Below are 24423 nucleotides of genomic sequence, written 5' to 3'. Positions count from 1 at the left end.
TTTTACTGGAGCCCACTCAGTTCCCCTGAGCATTAGAAATCTGTATAGTTTTCTGTATAGAACCACTCTAAATTGTTGTTCAAGAGCCATGAGATTCCTTTCCCTATAAGCATCATACATACTGTGGAGAAGCATGCTGAGGCACTGGACAGCCCATTAAGTAAGGTCAGGGATGGGAGAATCAAGGGTTAGGATGGTGTCATTTTTATCTTTTCCTATTTGTTCATGTACTTTGAACTATTTAGCAGTGGAGGCAATCTATGGAGACATTCAGTAGGCTGCAAATTACTAAAAGTAGCTCACAGATATGATTTTCAGCAGCCCTCTTTTTTTTTAAAAAAAAAAAGAAATTTAAAATTGAATTTTATTGGCTTATAAAAGTTAACATACATTCATTGTAGACATATTTGGAAGTTGTGAATAACCCAAAGATCAAAAATATCACCACCCAAGATAGCACCACTTGTAGTAGCTAATATTTTGCTATGAATCCTTCTAGCCTTTTTATCTAAAAATATACGTGTAACCCAGATGTCAACTGGGCTTAGCTACCTTTAGAAGGAAGAGCTGGTTAAATTGGACACAAGCACCAATTCTACATTTGTAAAGTACAGATTCCCATCTGCCCTCCAAACCCCTCCAAACATTCTCACATTTCTCAGCTCCATCAGTCCTACAGATGACTGCAGCCCCAGTCAACATCAAAGGCACTATCAAGAGAGTGAAAAGATAAAAGGATAAAAGAAAATATGTGTAAATCATTTATCTGAGAAGTGTTTAATATACAGAATATATAAAGAATGCCTATAACACAACAACAAAAAGACAAACAACCCAATTGAAAAATGGACAAAGAACTTGAATGGACATTTTTCTAAAAAAGATATACAAATGTACAAAAGATATACACATGAAAAGATACTAACAATTATTAGTCATTAGGGAAATCCAAGTCAAACCCAATTCAGACCTTCCAGGATGGATGGCTATAATAATAACTTTTTTGAGTTTTTTTTTTAATAATAACTTTTTAAAAATGGAAAATAAAAGTGTTGGTGAAGATGTGGAGAAAATGGAATGCTTGTAATTGTTGGTGGGAATGTAAAATGGTGCAGCCACTGTAGAAAACAGTTTGGCTATTCCTCAAAAAGTTAAATATATAATTAACATATGGTCTAGCAATTCCAATCCTAGCTATATATCCAAAAAGACTGACAACAGAGACTCAAGTAGATACAGGTTTATCAGCTGATTTATGTATTTTTAAGTACATCCTGGAAATTGTATTTTTCCTACAAAATGGCACATCTCATGGATGTTTTCAATTTCATTAGGCTAGAGAGGATATACTATTTTTATTTAGTATTGATTGAATCCCTTCAATATCTACGATATCTCCTTTCTCATTCACGTGTATTGGCAGATTTGTTATTTTGTGAAATTACAATTGGCCAAATTCCGTTTGTTTAATTGGCCACTTTAAGAAACTACTCTGAGATTTTTACTTATCGTTTCCCTTTTTCCTTTTTATTAATTTCCTTTCTTTATTAATTTCTTAGTCCAGCTTCTTTTATATGTTCATGTTCTAGTCATTTAAAAATTCTTAGGTAAAATGTGTTGTTCATTTGTTTGAAAACTTTTTGTCAGATAACAAAAGTATTGACTATTTCTCTAAGGACAGTTTTGGCATCAGCATCCCAGAAATTTTCATGAGTAATATTTGCACCAGCATTCATAACGAACAGGCTGAATAATGTAAGGTTTACCAATACGGGCTGTGGAGGCAGACTGGCAATATTCAAATTCTAACCTCAACCTCTGTCCTGTGAGTTTTGGTAAATTGGTTCATTTCTCTGTCTTAGTTTCTCTTCTGTAAAATGGGGCTATGTGTAATATTCACTTCAAAGAGTCATTTTCAAGAGTAAGTTAATTTATGTAAAGCACTAGAAGAGTTCTCAGGGCTCATGCACTCAATAATCATTCCTTATTGTTATTTGATATGTAATCTGCAATGTCTGTTTTAATTTTCTCTTTGACTAAGATCCAAAACTTGAATTTTTATTTATTCTTTTGTCATTAATTCCTAGTGTTATTTTTATTATAATAAGAGTATATAGCTGTTTTAGTTTCTCCTGTGTTCAAATCTATTGAGGTACACCCTGTGGAGTGATATGCTATCAACTCTTATAAATGGTCCCTAGAAAGAGTTTACATTCTCTGTAAGGTACAAAATTCAACACACATGTACCAAAGCAGCCTCATCCATCAAAGTCTTATTTTTTGTACCTTTGCTTACCCAACCTGAAGTTTTCAACTATTATTATTATTTTATCAATTTATCTTTTTACTTCTTTTTAGAACCTCCTTGACCTGGAATAATAAAAGAAATTGAGGAAAACTAATGCTCTTTCACCTAACCATAGGCTGGCAAACTGAGTTCTGCAGGCCCCATGTATGCTGTATCACACGTTCATTCATTCACTGTCTAGGGCTACTATCCCACTGCAACTGCAGAGGTGAGTAGTTATAACAGAGATTACACGGCCCACAAATCTGAAAGCATTTACTCTCTGGGTCTTGACAGAAAAAGTTGGCCACCCCTTTGTCAAGGCAATCTGCGTTTTATTTGTCCAGGTTAACATCTGCTCCTTGGCTATTTGTTTATTTAAGTTTAATTTATTTCTTTTCAGTAACTTAACAACAGAAAATTGCAACATATGTTTTTGCTTAGAATACCATGTATTTCAGATAACCCTACTTTCTCTAAGCACATTCAAACATATATATGCATATAGAGTATCTCCTCAAAATTGGTCATTATTTTTCCAAGTTGAAAACAAACTCTACAAATTGTTTTCTCAGTCAATATCACATCATGATCATCCATCCAGATCACTGAATACAGGATCTAATTAAGTCTTTTTGATTGCTGCAAAATAGTGCATGTGTAGATGCCTAACAACTTCTATAGTGGCGGCATCATTTTACATTCTCACCAGCAATGTACAAGGATTCTAATTTCTACACATTCTCACCAACACTTTTTATTTTCTGTTTATTAATAATTATTATTAAAGTCATATTAAGAGGTATGAATGGGTTTGATTTGCATTTACCTAATGGTTAATAATGTTTAGCATTTTTAATGTGTTTATTGGCCATTTGCATACCTCCTTTGGAGAAATGTCTTACTCAAGTCCTTGGCCCATTTAAAATTGGGTAGCTTTTTTCTTGCGGAGTTGTAGAGTTCTTTATATATTCTGTATATTTAATTTTGTCAGATATATGATTTGCAAATATTTTTTCTCATTCTATGAGTTGTCTTTTCACTCTCTTGATAGTGTCTGCTATGGTCTGAATGTTTATGTCTCCCCAAAATTCATATGTTGAAATCCTAACCTCCAAAAGTGATGGCATTAATAAGTAGGGCCTTTAGGAGCTATGTCATAAAGGTGAAGTCCTCATGAGTGGGAGTAATGCTCTTATAAAAGAGACCCCACAGAGCTTCCTAACCCCTCCACCATGTGAGGACACACTAGAAGCATACACCTAGAAGAGGACCTTTGTTGACCCTGCCAACACCCTGACCTCAGACTTCCAGTTCCTAGAATGGTGAGAAATAAAGTTCCGTTGTTTATAAACTACCTAGCCTGTGATATTTTGTTATAGTAAGCTGAATGAGCTTGATAGTGTCTTGATGCAAAAATGTTCTTAATTTTAATGAAACCCAATTTGTCTATGTCTGTTTTTGTTGCCTGTACTTTTGGTGTCATATTTAAGAAACTATTGCCAAATCCACGGTCATGAAGATTTGTCCCTATATTTTCCTCTTAGAATTTTATAATTTTAACTTAATTTTTTTTTTTTTTTTTTTTTTTTGCGGTACGCGGGCCTCTCACTGCTTTGGCCTCTCCCGTTGCGGAGCGCAGGCTCAGCGGCCATGGCTCACGGGCCCAGCCGCTCTGCGGCATGTGGGATCCTCCCGGACCGGGGCACGAATCCATGTCCCCTGCATCGGCAGGCGGACTCTCAACCACTGCGCCACCAGGGAAGCCTTAATTTTAACTTTTAACTTCAAGCCTTTGATCCATTTTGATTTAGTTTTGTATATGGTGTAAGGTGGCTTCATTGTTTTGCATGTGAATATCCAATTTTCCCAGGACCATTGTTGAAGAGACAGTTCTTTCCACAGTGAGTGGTCCTTGCACCCTTGCTGAAAATCAATTGACCATAAATATGTAGCTTTATTTCTGGGCTATCACTTACTCCGCCGGCCTGTGTGTCTAACTTTATGTCAGTAACATACTATTTTAATGACTATAGCTTTGTAGTAAGTGTTGAAATAAAAAGTGTGAGTCAACCAACTTTGTTCTTTTCAAGACGGTTTGGGTGTTCTGGGTCCCTTGAAATTCCATACAAAATTTAGGATGGTTTTCCATTTCTGCAAAAAATACTGTTGGGATTTTTGTAGGTATTGCCTTGAATCAGTATATCATCACTTTGGGCAGTATTTTCATCTTACCAATACTAAGTCTTCCAATCCAAGAATATGAATGTATTTCCATTTATTAAGTCTTCTTTAATTTCTTTCAGCAATGTTTTATAGTATTCAGTGTATAAGTCTTATGTCTCCTTGGTTAAATTTATGTCTAAGGATTTTATTGTTTGATAAAATTATAAATGGAATTTTTCTATTATTTTATTTTAGAAATGTTTCTTTTAATTATCATGTAGTTTGAAGTTTTATTGACTATATTTAGAAGGCATTGTTCTTCAAAAGGGGAATTTAAGCCATCACAGGTACTGTAATAACTTACACATTTTATCTTGCTTATAGTGTTCTTTCCTTTTATTTATTTAACAATTCCCAGGGTTGGAACTCTGGGAGTACTGTATAAAATGAGCTCCATTCTTGCTCTGCTGATGCTGTTGCCAGCAAGAGAGATAGAAAGCTTCCTAGTTCTTCCTTTTCTTACCCCTCTTTTGTCATATGGACCAAGTGGTTGTGCTTTTTTGATTGCCATTGTGATTTTGAATTTATATATTTTGATTTTATACTAGCATGGAATAATATCTTCTTTATTTATCATGTCAAGAATATGTACTTATCTGTATGTATTATAAGTTAAGCATATATGTATATATATATATTTATTTATTTATTTTACTGCATCACCAACTTCCTAGTTGTTGTGATAAAAATCTATTATTTTATATCAAGTTTACTATACTTCCTTTCATACATGAGTTCTCTTTTAAGAATTAGTTCTGCCATTATATTTAGTTTCACAACCATACTAAAAATAACAACTTTAACTCTGTTTAAATAGTTTTGTGACTCACTACTACTTCTTTGATTTCTTCTTTTAAAAATTTACTCATATTTTTGTGAGAATTATTCTTTTTTCAGGAAGCATATCTAATTGGCATATGTTTTGGGTTCTTACTCATGTAAGACTATACATCTGTGCCTTGGAGATAAATGACAGCTTGGCTGAGCACAGATATTTTATGGCATAATATTTTCTCTCAAACACTAATTTCTGTAATTTAGTGTGTGGAAGAGGCTTTTGATGTCAAAATGAAGTTCTTCTTTTTCTGTTTATTTTATCTCTCGATAGTTGCAGTATTTTTATTCAGTATCTGAATTTCATAAATTTCCTTCATGTAGGGTCAGTGCCTCTTACCATTAACCTTGCATTTGTTTAGTAAGCCTTAAAGATTCAAACAATCTAGGCTTTTTTATTCTGGTCTGAGAAACTATCTTCCATTATGTGCTAATTAATGCTTCACTTTTTTCTGGTTTCTTTTGTTTTCCCCATATCTAGATTGTGTGTGAGTGAATATGTGTATAATTTCCAGTTTTGTCCTGGATTAATTCTGGAGAATTTAATCTTATTTTCTAATGATCTCTTTGTTTTTTTCCTGGATTCAATCTCCTGATTATTGCTGCTTTTTAGATTCCTGTGTGTTTTATCCATAGGTAAATTTTCCTAATATCGGATCATTAAATCTTATAAATGCCTTTCATAGATTCTATGTTATAAGCACATATGAGAGATTTCTAATATCTTATTTTGTAGGTTATTCCCATGTTTATTGGAATACTCTGATTTATAGAGGAATATTTTCTCTGATTTCTCAAATTGGTCTTTTTATTTTCAATTGCTGTATCTTACCTTATATTTAATGATGTTTTGGCTTGCTCACCACAGAGAGAGTTTTAGGCTTATTTCTGAGGGGAGGTGAGAAGGGACTGGTGATGAGATTGTATGGAAAGTTTTTAAGTCTCCCAAGCTCAGACAAAGTGAGAAGGGGTGAATATTGATTTATCCCAGTTTAAACTTGCTGGATCATAGGTATAATAGCCTGGACAGAATAGCATGGGGCCGATGACTAGGGACAGTTTTTGCAGGAAGATTTAATATAGATATCTTTTTTCCCTCTAAGTTATTGTGCCAACTGAAAATTAGTAAACATTCTTTAATTGCTCCCTCTAAGTTGAGGCAATGGCTTCTAGTATGTTTCCCCATTCCAGGGAAAAGTCAAGTGCATGAACTCCCTTAAGGTCCCCACTCTGTGTGCACTTTAACACTTACATTTCCCAGAGCTGCTGTTACCTTTAATATTTATCCTCCCAAACCCTGCCCCAGGGTCCTCTAATCAGCTATACACCCGCTAACCTGTTAAGGATGTTTGCATGGTTCAACCAGCATTTTTCCTTTTATTTGGCAAACTGGTCCTTTTTATTCAGTGAATATCTTTCTCATGTACTACCTTCAGCAGAAGCATGGTGCCCTCCCCTAGTTTTAATACAGGTACACATTGCGCCTTCTTTTTTTAGATTCCTTGGTCAAATGCCTATGTTGCTCAAGCTACCATCTCTACCCAAAAGTCCTATTGCTTACTTTTTGAAGTACATATGTCAGTAGTCTGGTTTGCATATCTTAGACTGGGTGGAAGGTTGGCATTGCTGTTCTGCAACTCACATTCCAAAGATAGTGCTCCCAACTCACCCTTTATTACATGAATAATTAACTGTTGATCCAAACCGGGTATCTGTGTTTATATAAACCATGCCATTGAAGGGTTCTGGAAGTTTTCCACATGATTTTCCTACAGAAAAGAAGCAGAATTCGGGATGAGGTGTACAGTTCAATTTACATTTGTTTTTAAGATTCGGACTGGAGTGCAGCATACTGAACAGCCTGTATACTTCTGATTGTTCTACAGAATTGACCACTTTGAGGAAACTCACCATACAAGTAGCTATAGGGCACCTGCTTTTAAAACAACCAGTGAGCATCACCCAATAAAGGTCATTTGTGGTTTTCCATCCCATCAGCCTAAATCAAAGGCCTTAAATTTGGGATTTTCCTCTTATCTTAGTTAGTTCACTGTGACCCACATAATTTTCTTGTTCCCCTGTTTTATTCATTTCATGGTTTTAGCCACCAAGTGTAACCCCCAGTGAATGGAAAATTTTTCTCCAATTTCCTCTTGTGAGAGCCATTCCTATGAAATGAATATCTAGTCAAGGTGTAGAAATGCAAGGCAATAAGAAGGGATGACTTACAAGTCCACCCTCCATCTAAATACCGTGGGCAAAATTAGATGTCTCACCTTCAAAATTTGAACAAATTAAATCAGATCTCACAGATTCTTTGATATACATAAATTGGCTCCCAGGAAGGGGTTACTCATATCTCTAAATATATTGGCACTTGACGAGACCAAGTTTTCTAAGCAGGTGATAGAGAACATATTTTCAAAATACCCAAGGAAGCATTCATAATTCAAAGATGTCCCAACTGGAAACTCAGACTCATCAGTCAGGATTGTAGGCTTTGTAAATGGAAACTGTTTAGGGGCTTTACAATACTCGAAGACCAAAACCACAGAAATATCAAAGTGAGCAGAGACACTTCCACCCTATCTCCTCTTTCTCTCCAACTGAGCTGATAGATGGGATCACAGAAACAGAGACATAATAATGGCAAAAGAGTTTCTTCCCCTAAGGTAACCCCTGAAGTTACCTTAGGATGGTGCTTTACAATAGCATCTACCCATCAGGAAATTTTTACTGCTTGGAAGACTATTCACCTTTCTGGCCTTTCTGTTCAAAGCAAGAGTTTTAGTCAATAGTTTCACATGCCAGGCCTTCTATCAGGGTGCCTTTATCTAGAGTTAAGTTAACCATTACATCCTCATTTACTGGTGTTAACATACTCATGTATATTAAGACATATTTACTGTCTCTTTTCACTTATTCCTCCCTACCTCAGTCTCAGGATGCCTACCATAAGCTGCTTCTCTGGTACTAAATAGTAGTCACCACTTGTAGTGGGTGAATGACGTCCCCCGCAAAGATACAACCATCTAAAACATTAGAATGGGAACTCATTTGGAATAAGGGTCATTTCAGATACAATTAATGTAATGATCTTGAGATGAAATTATCCTGGGTTACCAGAGTGAACCCTAATCCAGTGACTGCTGATGTCCTTTTATTTTTTTGCTTTTATTTTGTTTTATTGGAGGATAATTGCTTTACAATGTTGTGTTAGTTTCTGATGTACAACAAAATGAATCAGCTATATGTATACATATATCCCCTTCCTCTTGCACCTCCCTCCCAACCCCCATCCCACCCATCTAGAGCATCACAGAGCACCTCTTCCCACCTCATCACAGAGCACCAAGCTGAACTCCCTGTGCTTTTAAGAGAGAGGAAGTGGAGATTTGAGACACAGAGATATTGGAGAGAAGGCCACGTGAAGACAGAGGCAGGGATTTAAGTGATGTGTCCACAAGCCAAGTAATGCTAGGAGCCACCAGAAGCTGCAAGAAGGATCCTCCTTTTAGAGCCATAGGAGAGAGTGCAGCCCTGACAACACCTTGATTTCAGACTTCCAGCCCCTAGACCAAGATCAAGGAAAGGTTAAGTGCCTCTCATCGTGTGTAGCCTTTTCTCACTGGATTGCTCTTTTATCTCAGGGCTCGCCTGCCAATGATGCGGTATTCCAAGGTTGGTGCCACACCCCCACTGTATCCCAGTTTCCATTCTTCTCTTCCCCCACTCTCTTCACCACTCCACCAGCAAGTAGAATGATTAGCATCTTATCTAGTTAAACATCTTGGCACTGCTGGAAATATCTGTTTTAGCTATGGCATGTAATTTCGACACTTCCACTTATGACAAAGTTAAACTCACAAGAAAACACCATATCGCATTATAGAAATATAAAGGATGTGGTCCAGGTGTTCTGAACCCATTTAGGGTATATAGGGGTGGGCAGTGACCAACAGGACCAGAAAGTTCACAGTGAGGGTCAGGGATGCTCCAAACCTCATTCCCTTGACTGTCACTTGTGCAGTGGATGGTGCTCTCCCTAAAGAGATTGAAAGTCATCCCTCTATCTGGGTGGGGGTCACATGTGCAAGATATTTCTTTTCCACAGGAAATGCCTCCCAGAGAAGTTCTTGTGTGGTTCCCATTAAGGATAGCCAGCGGATTTGGACAAAAGATTTCTAAAAGAGCTAAAAGTTACATTAAAATGCTTAAATTTTCATCTGGGTCGATTCCACAATTGTGGGATTCTGTGACTGTGTTGCCAGTTCAACAACAATTAAACTCTTAAGGAGAGTACAAACTACAATATAAATATATTAGGACACTGCTGAGATGCAGCTAAATGAAGTTACATCAAAATCAATTTTTATTATAAAAGTCTAAAAGGGACTTAAGTATCCTGAACTCTTCAGTGAGTTAAGCCTTCTGGATAATTGAGGCTTAAATAAACAAAAATCTTCTTAACCACATCCATTTAACAAGGAAATTATCCATTATTTCACCAAGGTTTTTTTTTCTTTTTTTTGAGCACCTACTATACAGCAAGTACTATTTTAAGCACAAAATAGGTGAGATCTTTTAACATCAAGGATCTTCATCCTAGAGAATTTTTTCCGAATATATTCCAAATATATACATTTACTATTTGTCTATCCATGATTTAATCTTCTCTTGATACCTTGAGGCTGTTATTCTCAAAGGCAAAATGAATGGTTACAGAAATGCTGCCACAGTGAAATGAAACATCTCCATACTCCAGTGCATGCTTCAAAGGCTCAGAAATGTTTTGACTTTTGAGATACTTATAGGTTTTACAGTTTGTTTTTATCATTGAAGAAACACACATTTCTTCTTTTGAGCGTTATGTATTTAGAGATGCTCCTTTCCCCTTCTGGTCTGATCTGTATTTAGGAAGAGGATACTGCAGCTTGAAAGAATTATGGATAAACTAACTATTCGAAGGGTGGAATAGCTTAACCAATGTTTACACTCTAGTAAGTGATTTTAGGTATATCCTTGAGTTCATGGGAGTAATTTTCTTCCTTCCTTTCTTCCTTCCTTTCTTCCTTCCTTTCTTCCTTCCTTCCTTTCTTTCTTTCTTTCTTTCTTTCTTTCTTTCTTTCTTTCTTTCTTTCTTTCTTTCTTTCTTTCATTTTCTTTCTTTCTTTCTTTCTTTCGTGTTTCTTAATTACATTAAGATATTCAAATAGCTGACTTTCAAACATGAAAGATGTAACTATGGCTTCACTATATAAATCAGTACAATATGTTCAAATAATATTAAAGCAAAGTATTCATTTGAAAAAATAAATATATATCTTTCAGTCATTACAATCAGAAGATGAAGCAACATCCTGGTGATTTAGTGAAGAAATAAATGTACAGATTGGATATATTAGTAGTGTTTCTCTATTTAACAGGTTACATTTCTGTCATGAAAAAAGAAAAAGCTCCCTAATCCCACTTCCCTTCGCAGCTGTAGTCCCTTTTCTCTACCCCCTTTACATTAGAAGTCCTCTAAGATGTTGTCTATGGTCTGTCCTTCCTCCCCTTCATTATCCCTTGAACTCATTCCAATCGGGCATTTGCCCCCACAACTCTACTGAACTGCTTTTATCGAGGTCATTCATTACCTCCAAGTCGCTAAACCCAATGATAATTTTCTGTCCTCATATTATTTGACCTCTCTGAAGAATATAATGCAGTTTCTGGGACTCATCTCCTTAAACAAAGTTCTCCACTTGTCTTCCAAGATACCTCATCCTCCTGATTTTTCTCTCAACACACTGGCTGCTTCTTCTTAATCTCCTTTTCCAATTCCTTCTAATCTTTCCAACATCTTAATGTTGAATTTACAAGGCTCAGACCATGCATCTATTCTCTGGCCCCATTCACTCTCTGGGTGATCTCACTTAATCTCTATTTTAAACTCTATATCTAAACCATCAGCAAATCCTGTCATTTCTACCTTCAGAATATATCCAGAATTTGAATACTGCTTATCACTTCTCTCAGTGTTATCCTGGGCCAACATCTCTGGTTTGATTTTTGCAATAGCCTCCCAGCTTGTATCCTCAGCTCTACCCTCAGATTTTCTTGGCTACAGGTATCTTTTGGGCCTTCAGTTGCTTTCTCAATTGAGAGTGCTGATACCACTGCTACCTCATTTCCTGACAACACTGGCTGTGTCAGCACCCCCAAGGGTGAGATGGGCTTCTGCACAGCCTCTGCTGTACCACTGCAGTGGAGGTCACAGTAGTTCTAAATCGAAGCCAACATGACTGGATCCATGTCCACTCTGGCTCCTTCTATCACTTCCTGGCTTAGGTGGAGTACCAGGCAACAGATCATGGGCTCTAGTGTCCCCAGAGTCTGATCAGGGAGAGAAATAATACAACATGAAATCCAAGGACTTAATAGCCTTGGAATAAACAGAAGATGAGAGACAGGAAAGACCGAGCAGATAAGTTGCTTGTTCTTTCTCTTCTAATGGTCAGTTCTGGTTCCACAGAATCTCTCTGGAGATGTCCTATACGGCCAAACAACCAGCCGTCTTTCTTGTGAAGCTTATGGCCACTTCAATAACACAATCTCTTTTATTTATCTGCTTTTCTTTCCTCTCCACCTCCCTTTTTGTTTTCCTTCACCTTTGCTGCCCTGGGACTATACCCTCCAGTAGAGCATTATAACTCAAACTTTGTCTCTGGCACTGTTTTTTGGGGAATCTCAATCTAAGATACATCCTTTCAACTCAGCTCTCTCTAGAGTAGCCAGAGTGAAATCATTAAAAGTAAGTTAGTGGGGCTTCCCTGGTGGCGCAGTGGTTGAGAGTCCGTCTGCCGATGCAGGGGACACAGGTTCGTGCCCCGGTCTGGGAAGATCCCACATGCTGTGGAGCAGCTGGGCCCGTGAGCCATGGCCACTGAGCCTGCGCGTCCGGAGCCTGTGCTCTGCAACGGGAGAGGCCACAACAGCGAGAGGCCCGTGTACCACAAAAAAAAAAAAAGTTAGATCATGTTACTTTTCTACTCATAATACTCCAATGGCTTTTCATCTTGCTTAGAGTGAAAACCTAAATTCTTACAGAGTATAGAGTTATTCTCTTTTATTGCTCCTGTATACTTCTGTATTTGCTCCCTGAACATCAGCCATGTTGACTTCTGAGAAATGTCAGGAGCAGGCTTTTCAAAGAAAATGCCAGGAACACTTTTGCCTTGGACCTTTGTAGTTTCTGCTCCATCTGCATGGAAAGTTCTTCCTCTATCTTTGCACATTGGTAATCAATCAATTTTCATCAATGCTCAAATGTTATTTTCTCTTTTTCTTCCTTAATCATTTTATTTTAAATGGAAACAATTTTTTTCTGGAATTCCTTTTTCCCATTTACACAACTATTTTTTGCATTACCCTGTTCTTTTCTTAATAACACTTAGTATTATTTGAAATTGTCTATTTATGTGTTTGCTTGTTTACTTCTTATATATATATATTTTTTTTTTGCTTTTCTCCCTGCACAAGAATATAAACAACATTGGAGCAGGGACCTAGTCTGTCTTGTTTACAGGCATATTCCTAGTATCTAGAAGACTGGTTGGCACATAGTAGTTACTCAAAAAAAAATCTGTTGAAAGAATGTGTATATGATGGATTGATGATTGAAGAAAGGATAAAAAAAAGCTGAAGTGTGACTATCATTTTTGAGAAGGAAAAAGGGAACATTTGACAAAGCTTCAGGCCATAAATTTCTCTCCATCTGTGAAGCATTTCTTCCCATTTATAGCACATAGTACGTTTATAAATATTTATAGAATGACACACAAAGCCCATGATGTTCAGGTTTATTTCCCCAAAAAAACATTCTTTGTAACTATTTCAACAATAAATATTTGTATCAAAAACAAAGTAAACAGAGGGACAGACATTAGATAATTTCATGTGGTAAAATGCAACAAGAAAATGAAAAAAACAAGGAGAAAGATGCAGACCTGAACAGATATTCTTTTTACTTACGTTCACACACAGGAACACTGTTATTCCAAAGGCTTTTCGTTCCAACCAAGATACAGTAACTGGCTGAGCTTCCCTTTAACTGGAACCTAAGGAACAAAAAGCAGTAGTGACTGGATGAGCACACCATCTCTCTCTTCCATCCATTGACAGATCTCAGCTACTTCCCTTCTGCTAAAACACAATTTAATGCCTAAGTTAAATCCCAAATGAAAGAAAAAGCTCAGCCCATTTTGTTTCTCAGCTGATAGAGGCTCAGAAACCAAAACATTTTAAAAAATTGCTGCTTCCAATGAGGACAAAGCAATGACACCTGTCAAAGCTCAGTAATCAGACTCGCCTGAACTAAAGAAGGTACAAAAAACATAGACAGGCATTTCCTTAGTCTGGTCCTGGACCTTCAGGAGACCATCTTACCCTGACTGCTCTCTGACAAGCCCCCTTTTGTCATTAGGAGAAACTTTGTCCTCTAATGCAAAGCGTGGCATTTTCCTCTTTTAGTAGACCAGGAGGAAAACAACTCCTGATTTAAGCAAATCAGAGAACATGAGGAAAGATATCAGAGACTGTTCCTTTTGCCAATACATTTGGAATGTTCCTGAATGAGACTTCTGGCATATCTGGATTACTGAAGAGTAAAGCCAAATTATCTAGGAATAATAAGAAACGGTGAGGAGACAGGATTCCTTGGAGTACAATCATCCTAAAACATCTGGTTTATTGTCAGACCAGTGGCTCCTGAATTGCCTCTGGGTCTTTATTGGGTGACTGGTAATTGATGCTTGTCAAGAGTCCTTGGAATATACTGAGAACAACTGCTCTATTGTCCATGCTTTTTATCTGCCAATGGTGTTGGAACATAATATCAAGATCATTTAGATTCACACGAAGAGTTAATGATGTTACTTGAAATATGAACAGCAGGCTTCATGCTCTTTCAACACAGCCTAATACTAATTAGATGATATGTAATTATTACAGATTAAAAATACTTCTGCTTACTCTTTTGTTCCTATTCCAAATGCCACTAATGATTGGTTTAAAAATTTCCTGACACAATCCTTGCATGTCATCTGTCTTATAAATAACTTTCTTTTGTATATATCGAACTTAACCTCTGGAATATTTATCTCTTCATGCCTACAAATTACTATTTATCCATTTTATCCAAACACTTAATGTTTCACCTAAATATTCAAGTTCTGTTGTTATGTTTCTGCTGTTCAGTATATTTACCACTTTTCCTTTTTAAGCATCTGTTCATGGTCCATCTGGTTCTTACCATACGTCCCAATCACTGTTTGAGATATTAGTCTCTTTTAGTACTTTTTCTCCATTAGTCAGCCTCCTTTTTGGATAAAACCCATTGCCCAGGACATCAGCATATCAGCATCTGGCAGTGTGGCCCTGGTCTCTTTTCCAGTTCACACTCACCCCTCATCACAAATGAAGGACACTTTTGCCCCAAGGTGGAAATTAAGTGGAAAGAGCACATGTCCATTAGGAAGTTGGTCCAGGAAGGCAGCACATGATTTCACTAGGGAAAAAAAAAAACAAGAGTAAGACTGCCATGTAAGGGACAAAGAGATTGATCTGCAAACCAGAAGAGAGTATAGGCACCTGCACATCTGGGAGCTTCTGGGCTCCAGTCTCCCTGGGGCGTACAGTGCAGAGAAGCAGCCCCTCTGAGATCATAGCCGGGCTCACAGCTGTAGAACACTTCCTGCCCAGAGGAAAAGTTGTTCTTGTGGCTTGGAGTGTGTTTACCATGCAGGACTTCTGGAGGTGGCTGACATACTGGGTAAAGAACAGTAAAGTACCTGTCAGTTACAGTTAGAGAATCATAATTAAGGGGGTACAGGTATAACAAAGGAAGTCAAATGATACTCCAATCCCCTTGTTTTACTAATGTGGAAGTTAAGGATAGGGAAGAGATGTAGCCCAAAACCTCACAGCTAGTACGAGGTAGAGAATTAGAACCCAGTCCTTCCCAGCACAAGTTCTAAAATACATTCATTAGTCCACCAGGCATGCTGTCTCTTCTTCCACTGCTGGCTCTCTAGAATAGAGTCACTAGTACTGGTGGGCTACCCAACTCACATATTTGCTAGAAAGGCAATACAATTTACAGCCTCATCTTTCAGGTAATGAGAAGGTTACCTGAGCCTAAACCTGTAACAGATTTCCCCTTATCTCTTTTTTTCACACTTCTATGATCAAAGTGTAGTAACTACCCATACTGTATCTGTTTGTCCTCCCAGCTGCCCTCTCATTGGTTGTACAAGGCTGATATGGGTTGGTGGAAAAACTGTAAGCTCCCTCTCTGTCCCTAGTATCAACCACAATATTTACCAATCCACTTCTACAGTCCTTCTTATGCCAGCTATTGTGGCATAAGAAGACAAGACCACCATTGAGAACAAAATCCCCTAAATAAGCCAGTCCTTGTAATGACAGGACACATTTCTTAGAGAATATTCAACTCAAGGTGTGGCTGCCTCCATTCACAGTACTTTTGGTATGTGCTAGGTGCATTAGAACTCATTTGAACTTCAACTTAACCTGTATCTAATTAAAGATGAATGAAAAATCTGTTTGGCTTTGAGCAAGTTACTTGCACTTTCAATTTCAGATTTCTAATGATAAAATGTAGGAGGTGGACGAAAACAAACTCTAAAGTCTTTGTCACTATTCTGAGGCTATGATATCTTTCTTCATAAGCCAGTTTCTTTCTGTGATAGATGCCGATAAAAGTAGAATTCTGTAAAGCAAAGTTCTGTCAAGAACCAGAGCATTCAACTTTAGGGGCTGACACACTGCATTCTATTCCTGGATATGCCACTTAGTAGCACATAATTTAGACAACTTATTTAACCTCTGAAAGACCAAGCTAACTTCACTGACCTATGGATATAAGGATAGCACTATTTCAAAGGAGTGTTGCAAAGAGTAAACAAGATTATTATACAGCTGGCCAGAAAGTCCACATCATTCTTGAATACAACTGAGAGATATTGGAGCTGGTACTTTGCCTTCAGAATTCCTCAATATGAGAGTCCCAAATGTCTCCTTCCTTGAATAATTAAACTCTTGCTTCTCAAAATGAAGGCACTTACACACAAATGCAAACACACATTTTCTTAATTTTGTGCTTCCTTGCCCCAAATTTACTCACACTGCTCACCACACATCCTCCCCCGAGAACTGACACTAACCTCCTGATCCTCCTAAAACTCACATCATTTGTAGACCCCTTCAAAGCCTCAGTCAGACTCACCCCTGGAGCAGCTGGGCAACTCCGGCCCCCACTTGTTTTGGGCTTGGCATTCAACAGTGGAGGGTCCTTTCATGGCAAAGCCGGGCTGACACCTAAACCTCACGCTTTCACGTAAAGAAAATAAGCTTTTGTTCTCAGACATCCTTATTCCATTTTCAATGACTGGAGGCGTGCATTTATTAGGTGCAATGCACTGAGGGGGAGGGCCACTCCAGATGCCAACTTGATTGTCTTCACTGGTGCAATATATTGACGGCTCGCCCACGAGGTCAAACAGCTCCTGCCTTCTCTCTCCAAGATTGCAGTGGTAGGTCACCACTGTTCCGTATTGAAAGTATTCTCTGTTGGTGCTAATGAAATTTCCATTGGCGATGGCTGGGGGTGTCCCACAACGAATGCCTGGGAAAAGGGACAGCAAGATAAAACCTCAGTTTCTTAAAGTTATATTCAATTATGAATTTTGGTAACCAGTTTAAAAAATGATCAAAATGTCACTATTCAGAACACCTCTGCTCTTGTCTAATATTTGTTAATGTACAGACATGTCTTTACACAATCGCAGATTAGATAGCCACAATATTATGACCTCTGCTCTTCTCAATTAATGCTATTTCAATAAATGTATCCATATATTATTATAGTCCACATACTTCTCATTTTAAGTGAGAATTTATATGTTATTTAACTATTTTTAATTCAATTCTTTCTCTGTAGAGGGCATTTGGATTTATTCTATTGGTTATTAATATGGTATAGCATACAATATAGTCTTATCAAATAAATAAAAACCAAAAGCTCTGGTACAACTAATAAAAAATAAACACAAACACACAATATTACACACGACAAACATAACAATCACAGATTCAGAAGTAATAAAAATAACTGAATATCTATCTACTCTATGCTAATAATCTTGAAAATGAGGATGTTAGAAACAAAAATATATTTTGCCAATATTGATTCAAGAAAAGGTAGCATATAGAAGAAGTGGAAAAAAATATCAAAAACACTACTGCTAAAAAGGTATGAAGCACAGATAATTTTATTGACAAATTTAATCTAATATTCAAGTAACAGATAATTTCTAGGCAGTTTAAATCACTCCTGAGCATATAAAATATCAAAGTAGATACTTTTATTTATTTATTTATTTTTAAATAAATCAAAGTAGATACTTTGATATCTAAGTAGATACTTTTATTTATTTATTTATTTATTTATTTTTGCTTAAGAAAATATTTAAGAAGATGCATATTTATTGTAGAAAATTTATAAAATATAAATAAAAATCACCTTTAAGCCAATTATCTAGAAGGAATCACTATTAACTAATGTGCAATCTTTAATACACACACACACACACACACACACACACATATTTTTCTTCTAAAATATCTTTGTTGCCTAAGTAATATTTCAGAGTACAAACATACTAACTGATTCCATTTGAAAGTGTTCTCTCTCTTGTCAAATGCATTCCGGCATATTTTAAACTTTTTTTTATTAGAACACATTCCGTGTACCTTTATAAGATTATTATTTTGTAGATTATTTCCAGAACATTGTTTGGAAATATGCACAATATTTAGATTCTTTTGACTTTTTCACTATCATAAAATAATAATATAGGTAACATCTGTACATCAATCCTCGCAAAAACCCACGGTGATTTTTTAAAGTCATGAACTGTAGAATTTCTGGATTAAAGGCTTGCGTACAGTTAAGGTTTTTGATACATACTGTGTACTGGCCTGTTAGAAAATTCATTACCACTTATCCTACTATCAGTTGAGTTGGAGAGTGTTGATTTCTTTTTTTTTTTTTAAACATCTTTATTGGAGTATAATTGCTTTACATTGTTGTGTTGGTTGCTGCTGTATAACAAAGTGAATCAGCTCTACGTATACATATATCCCCATATCCCCTCCCTCTTGCGTCTCCCTCCAACCCTCCCTATCCCACCCCTCTAGCTGGTCACAAAGCACTGAGCTGATTTTTTTACATTATCACCAAACCCAGGGTTATATCTTTATGTTCTTTGTTCATTTGCAACTGCTCCTTTCTCTATGTGCCCTGAAGTGTAGAAAGTTCATATTCCAAACAACTCATGGGAAAGATGGCATGTCACTGTCCAGACAAAGAATAAGAGAGCAGGGAGGGCCCACGGCTTGAACAGATGACCTGGGATTAAGAGTTGACAGAGAGGAAGGAAGGCACTTTCACTAACCTTGTATTCATTTACTTCACTAAAGAGAACAATCTTCAACCTGGAAGGTGTTCAACCAACAAAAGAAGAATTTGGGTGCTCTTCTAAATGAGTTCCAAACTATTGTTTAAAATAAATTATACCCTAGGATAAGGAAAAATCAGGAGGAACTAGAAGCTTTGGACATTGTGAGCACCTTTAAGGGTAGGAGTGTTTTCTTCAAATATCAGAAGGATACTATTGCCAAAAGGGATGAAATTTATCCTTTGTAATTCTAGGGGCCAACTGTAGGATTGAGCATGGAATAAATGGGGCTAGAGATTTCAACTCACGTTCACAAATTGGTGGCTCTGAATCCCAAAAGACAGTACTGCCTGAGATAATACATTCAGCAGCTGAGTGACCAATGAGTTGATACCTGAAACCAAAAATGAAAAATAGGCATGCTGTATACACATCCCATCAATTTCCTCAGCATGCATACATGCATGGCAAATCTGAAAGGCTACAATCTGAAAGAAGTTCAAGGACTAGCCTAAACTCCACCTATTTTATCTGACTTTTCTTATTTCTCTTTTTCTATCCTCTCACTGTTGAAAGGAATATTTCCTCTCTAACTCCTCATGGCTCGCTCTGCTTCTTCATTTCTTGGTTTCATTTTGGATTGTACCCAGTACCTAAATAAAACAATAGTTTTGTAGAACTGTCTGATAATTTTCTTCTTAAAATCTGTTTTTTCTTATATTATTATTGTTACTTAATTTTCTTTTTGCATTTTCCTGATATACATAAATATACATATTGTATATTAACACTGCTACGTCATTTTAGTTTAGGCATGTTTCTTGTACATACAACAAGATTTGTGATGCTTTTGATCCTATTTGGAAACTTTTGTTTCTCAACAGGGATATTAAACCATTCAAATTTACTGAACTAAATGGTATGGTTGATCTTGCTTTTGTCATCACTTCATAATGTTCCTTCATAATGTTCAGTGGTAAGCACATAGCAGTGAATACAGCTGATCTGCCCCAAATATAAGGGGGCTTATTTCTGGTGAATGAGATGGATATAGTCCATGATATTCCTTTTTCTTCCCTCTCATTTGCTACATGAAACATATAGGTGAACCTCTTTTAGTTGCTCTAATAATTTGGAAGCTAAATAACTGATTTTTGTTCCTTCGAAATTTCATTTCATGCGTTATGTATTGGGTTGGCCAAAAAGTTCGTTCAGGTTTTTCCGCTACATCCTCTGGAAAAACCTAAGCGAACTTTTTGGCCAACCCAATACATACACAACACAGGTATTCAACCCTATTTTCTCAGTTTTGGTGTCAAAATATATACAGTCTACCCATCTCCTATGTACTAAATGTCTAGACTATGTTTTTCTTTTTGCTTTCTTCTCTTTTCTAGTTTTACGGATATATTTTATGACTTCAGAAATTGTTATTAGATTATGATTACATTCTCAAGTTTCACTTTTTAACAATTAGTTCTGTCATTGTATTAAGTTTTATAACTTTGTTGAAAATATTTGAACTTTTTAAAAAATTTGTTTTTCTTTTGTTTGATTTTTGGCAATTTTCTACCTCACCAGTATTTATCATTATCCTTTAAGAAAATACTTATGGATTGCCTGAGTTTATCTTTTTCCTTCTCCCGGGAAGTATACTTCCTATAAAGTACACAGGTGTGATTTTTAGGTCCTTGCTTATCCTTTACTGTACATCTGTAGCCATCTGTAGATGTGAATACTAGCTTAGCTCATTAGAAACTCCATCTTCTGCAATTTAGTGATGTGAAGGATCAATGTGATATCAATACAAATTAATTTCTTGCACAGCTATTATAGTTTATTAATTTCCTTTCTGCATTCTTGAGGTTTTTTTCATGATCCATGAAATACAGATGATTCCCTAGTGATGGCTAAATATGGGCTTATTGTTTTCCCTTCTGGAATTTTTGTTACATGTAATTTGAATCCCAGTGCTCTTATAGACATATCTTCTCTTTTCTCTTCTTCTTCATCCTTTCCCACTTAATTCTGGGAGAATTTAATTTATCTTCTTACCCTCTGCTTTAACTTTCTACAATATTCAGTGTGTTTATCACAGAATTTTTCTTTAGTTTGACAATTGTGTTTTTCATTCATATGCAAACATTCTCTATTTCCTAACTAGGTTCACAGAAACAGCGTGCAACTGAATCTTGTTAAAAACGTAAACAGGAGATTTTTCTAGAAGTTTCTCTTATTTCTTGGAAGTAACTCTATTTTGTAAGAGGACATTTCTTCTGATTTTTCAGATTGCTCTTTTTACTGTAATTTCCTGTAACATATCATAAGCTCAACGGTTTTCTATTTAATGCCATTGAGAGGTTCACTCTTATTCCGTAATACAATATAAAGAGGGTATAGACAGAGAATTTATAGATTCTACTTAAAAATGCTCGGAGAAAGACAGAGTGTTTAGATTTACTCTAATTTCACTTTGTCAGATTATAGGTACTATGATCTGTAAGGCCTTGGTTAGCAAATATGCTGAAGCCTACAAGTTCCTTTTCAGTGTTTATCATGGCAGTGCAAATTTAGCCCATATTCTCTAACTGGTTCAGCTGCTCCCACTGGGAGTGAGGTTGAGACTGAGAAAGGGTAAGCACCCTTGTGGGTGGGACTGCCGCCCAGTAAACACTTTATGTCTGACATTTTCACAGGGGACTCTGTTATGGGTTGAACAGTGTACCCCAAAAAGTATGTCGAAGCCCTAGCCCCCAATCTCCATGAATGCGACCTTATTCGGAAATAGGGCCTTTGCAGATATAATCATGTTAAGATGAGGTCATTAGGGTGGGCCCTAATCCAATATGACTGGAGTCCTTAAAAAAGAGAGAACTTTGGACATAGACCCACACAGAGAGGAGAGTGCCATGTGAAGACACAGACACAGAATGAAGATGGCTATGGGAAGACAGAGGCAAAAACGGGAGTGATGCGCCACACGCCAAGGAAGCCCTGAGGTTACCATAACCTGGAAGAGGCAAGGAGGGATCGTCCCTCAGAGGCTTTGGAGGGAACATGTCCTGCTGGCACCTTGATTTTGGACCTGTAACCTCCAGAACCTTGAGAGAATAAATTTTTGTTGCTGTTCTGAGATACCCAGTTTGTCCTACTTCTTATGGCAGCCCTAGCAAATGAATAGTGCAGTTACCTTACAAGATCTGCTTTCTACACAGTGGCTCCGTGGCCTTCCCCTTCTTTCAGCAAAGTCTGCTCTGGGCAAGTGCTGTTTGTACGGTTTGACTATGCCCTCCCCCCATTTTCTTCCTTTCTACCTGGTGAATACCTCACTTTTCTTGTATGTACTGCCCTGGGTTCCAGCAAGGAGACAGATTTCCCCTCAAATCTTATCATACCTTTGTCCATTTCAATTAGCAGTTAAACACCTATGTTCAAGCTTCTTGAGAACAGATGGTAATAGCCTAGTCCTCTTTTCCAAGATATGACCAGAAGGTAGTATCGCTGTCCTGGAACTCTTGAACCAAGAGATGGTCCTGCCCACTCACCCTCTATTACAAGAAAAATTGATTCTGGATCCGAACTGGGTGTCTGTATCTATGTGCACCACACCATTCACAGGATCTGGAGGAGTATTACATGATTTACCTTGGGAAAGAAAGAGAATTTTGGAGCCAGGAAGAGTAATTTAAACTTTTGTTAGTGTATAACAAGTCAGTCCCCACCTGACTGTAGTTTTCTGAAGAGTATATGCAATTCTGATGGGTCTACAGATTTTGCCACCTTGAGGAACCTCACCAGACTGCCTCAGGATCAGCCACCCACTAAGCACCACTTTCAAAGAGACCTCCCCTCTAAATCTCACCTATCTTTGCCTCAAATCTCTTATCTAAATAGAAAGGTCATTAGTGGCCTTATATCCCACCAGTATAAAAGTTTTTATTACCTGGTTATTCAAACAGTTTATGTCTCCTTACACATTTTTTTCCTGATCTGGAGTAATTCATTATTCACTACCCCATAAAAAAAATGGAGTTCTCCTGCAAATATTCCTTGAAACATTCTCAGGAGACAAGCATTTCAACCAATAATTAGGGGTGACCTACAAGACCAACTATTACCTCCACCTATGTGAACATGTTTGACAAAGTTTTCTTATCTCTAAAATTTGGAGAAATTAAATAAGATCCTATAGATACTTTGACAAACATAGGAACGCTCCAATGCAGGGCTTACTCACGTTTACAGACATCTTTGGCACTTGACCACCTGAGGTTTTGTAGACACGTGATAGAGAATGACTTCCTGTGGTACTCAGGGCGGCATTCATACTTTAAAGATGTCCCAATGGGAAACTCAGATTCATTGGTCTGGATTTTCAACTTGGCAAATTGAAAATGATCTGGGGTGTTACAGTGACCTAGAGACCAAAAAATCAAGAACATCAGAGTTAACAAAGATACCCAGTGCCATTCTTCCTTTTCTCTTTCTTGTTAGATTTGATATCAGAACAAAAGAAACTTTAAGTTGTGGAAAGATAATTTCCTTGTAATCTTTGAAGGGAAAGTTCCATTAGCATGCGCCCATTAGAAAATATACTATCCGGAAGGCTATTTTGCTATCTGGGCATTTTACTCATATCATTTACTGTAAAAGACAGCTCCAATTCAATTTTTCACATTTTTAGGGAGACAGAGGAGTGTTTCTGCCCAGGTTATACCTAGTCTGGTTTCTTTGTACTTCAGTGCATCAAAACCCATGCTTACAAGCAAGAATGGAGAACTCAAGATGTTTTTTGAAACTAGGAAGCAGCCACCAACTTTCTAGGTCTGATTCCTAAGCTGGCCATTTCAACACAACAAGGAAATAAACAGCATCTCTTCAAAATAAAAACAACAACAACAAAACAAAAACAGAAACATTGTGTGAACTATATGTTGAATCAAATTCTAGCTTTAGCTCCAAGCCCCTACACCTAAAGCTCTAGGTTTGAGAAGTGAAAACTCACTTTGGATTCAAGTAGTATGAAATCAAAAAAGTGTATATGTTTGGAAAAATAGCAATCGTTTCCACTTGGTTTTGACAATAAATTCTCTTTTAGTTTCTATTCCAGCTGTCCTCCACCTCCCTTTCAATTATTTTTTCAAATAGTAAAAGCTATGCTAGAGCCAATTCTGCACCCAGATAATTCTCTGTATGAAGACTTGCAAGCCAATTTCTCATTTCTTTAACATATAATTAAGTGATTTTTCTCAATATGAAAATTTGGCTGATTTTCAAGGTGGCTTCACAGGAAGTACATCCATCTATATTGCCTGTTTCTTTTTATTTTAGAGCTTGAATATTAGCTATACTAGCTTCTAGTTCAAGGAGTCCCCCTTATGACTAAAGTCTACTACCTAAGGCCAAATCACACATGAAGATGGTCTGGCTGGTCTCCAGTCTAAAAAATCTTGCTGATAAAACTAGGACTGCCATCTCAGCATGGGGTACTGTTGAAAAAAGTCATAGAACTTAGGGGAAGATTGCCTTTCACTGCCGATTCACTGAATCTGA

General features: G+C 37.0%; 1 protein-coding gene across 5 annotated transcripts in view; it reads right to left on the bottom strand.

Annotated features, from left to right (window-relative positions):
- LOC111184732 (complement receptor type 1) overlaps positions 1–24423 on the bottom strand; it is a 118987-nt gene that overhangs the window by 38360 nt on the left and 56204 nt on the right. For 4 of the 5 annotated variants that reach the window (XR_016392670.1, XR_016392668.1, XR_016392669.1 and 1 more), the window contains exons 9-16: positions 23108–23287; positions 22416–22515; positions 19179–19264; positions 16638–17036; positions 14981–15157; positions 14795–14897; positions 13364–13449; positions 7017–7116 (exon numbers count right to left, since the gene is read on the bottom strand). Coding sequence is in view for 2 of the 5 variants with exons in the window: in XM_089908945.1 (XP_089765071.1) it covers positions 7017–7116; positions 13364–13449; positions 14795–14897; positions 14981–15157; positions 16638–17036; positions 19179–19264; positions 22416–22515; positions 23108–23287 (1231 nt within the window). In the remaining 3 variants the exon portion in view is untranslated. Of the gene's footprint in view, positions 1–653; positions 711–7016; positions 7117–13363; positions 13450–14794; positions 14898–14980; positions 15158–16637; positions 17037–19178; positions 19265–22415; positions 22516–23107; positions 23288–24423 lie in introns of all 5 variants that reach the window. The other variant, XM_089908950.1, reaches the window with a different exon arrangement.

Source organism: Delphinapterus leucas, chromosome 1 (genome assembly GCF_059928025.1).
Source record: "Delphinapterus leucas isolate spDelLeu-1000000601 "Yukka" chromosome 1, BTC_Dleu_Yukka2, whole genome shotgun sequence".
Lineage (NCBI taxonomy): Eukaryota > Metazoa > Chordata > Mammalia > Artiodactyla > Monodontidae > Delphinapterus > Delphinapterus leucas.
This window is presented reverse-complemented; position numbering and strand designations above follow the sequence as displayed.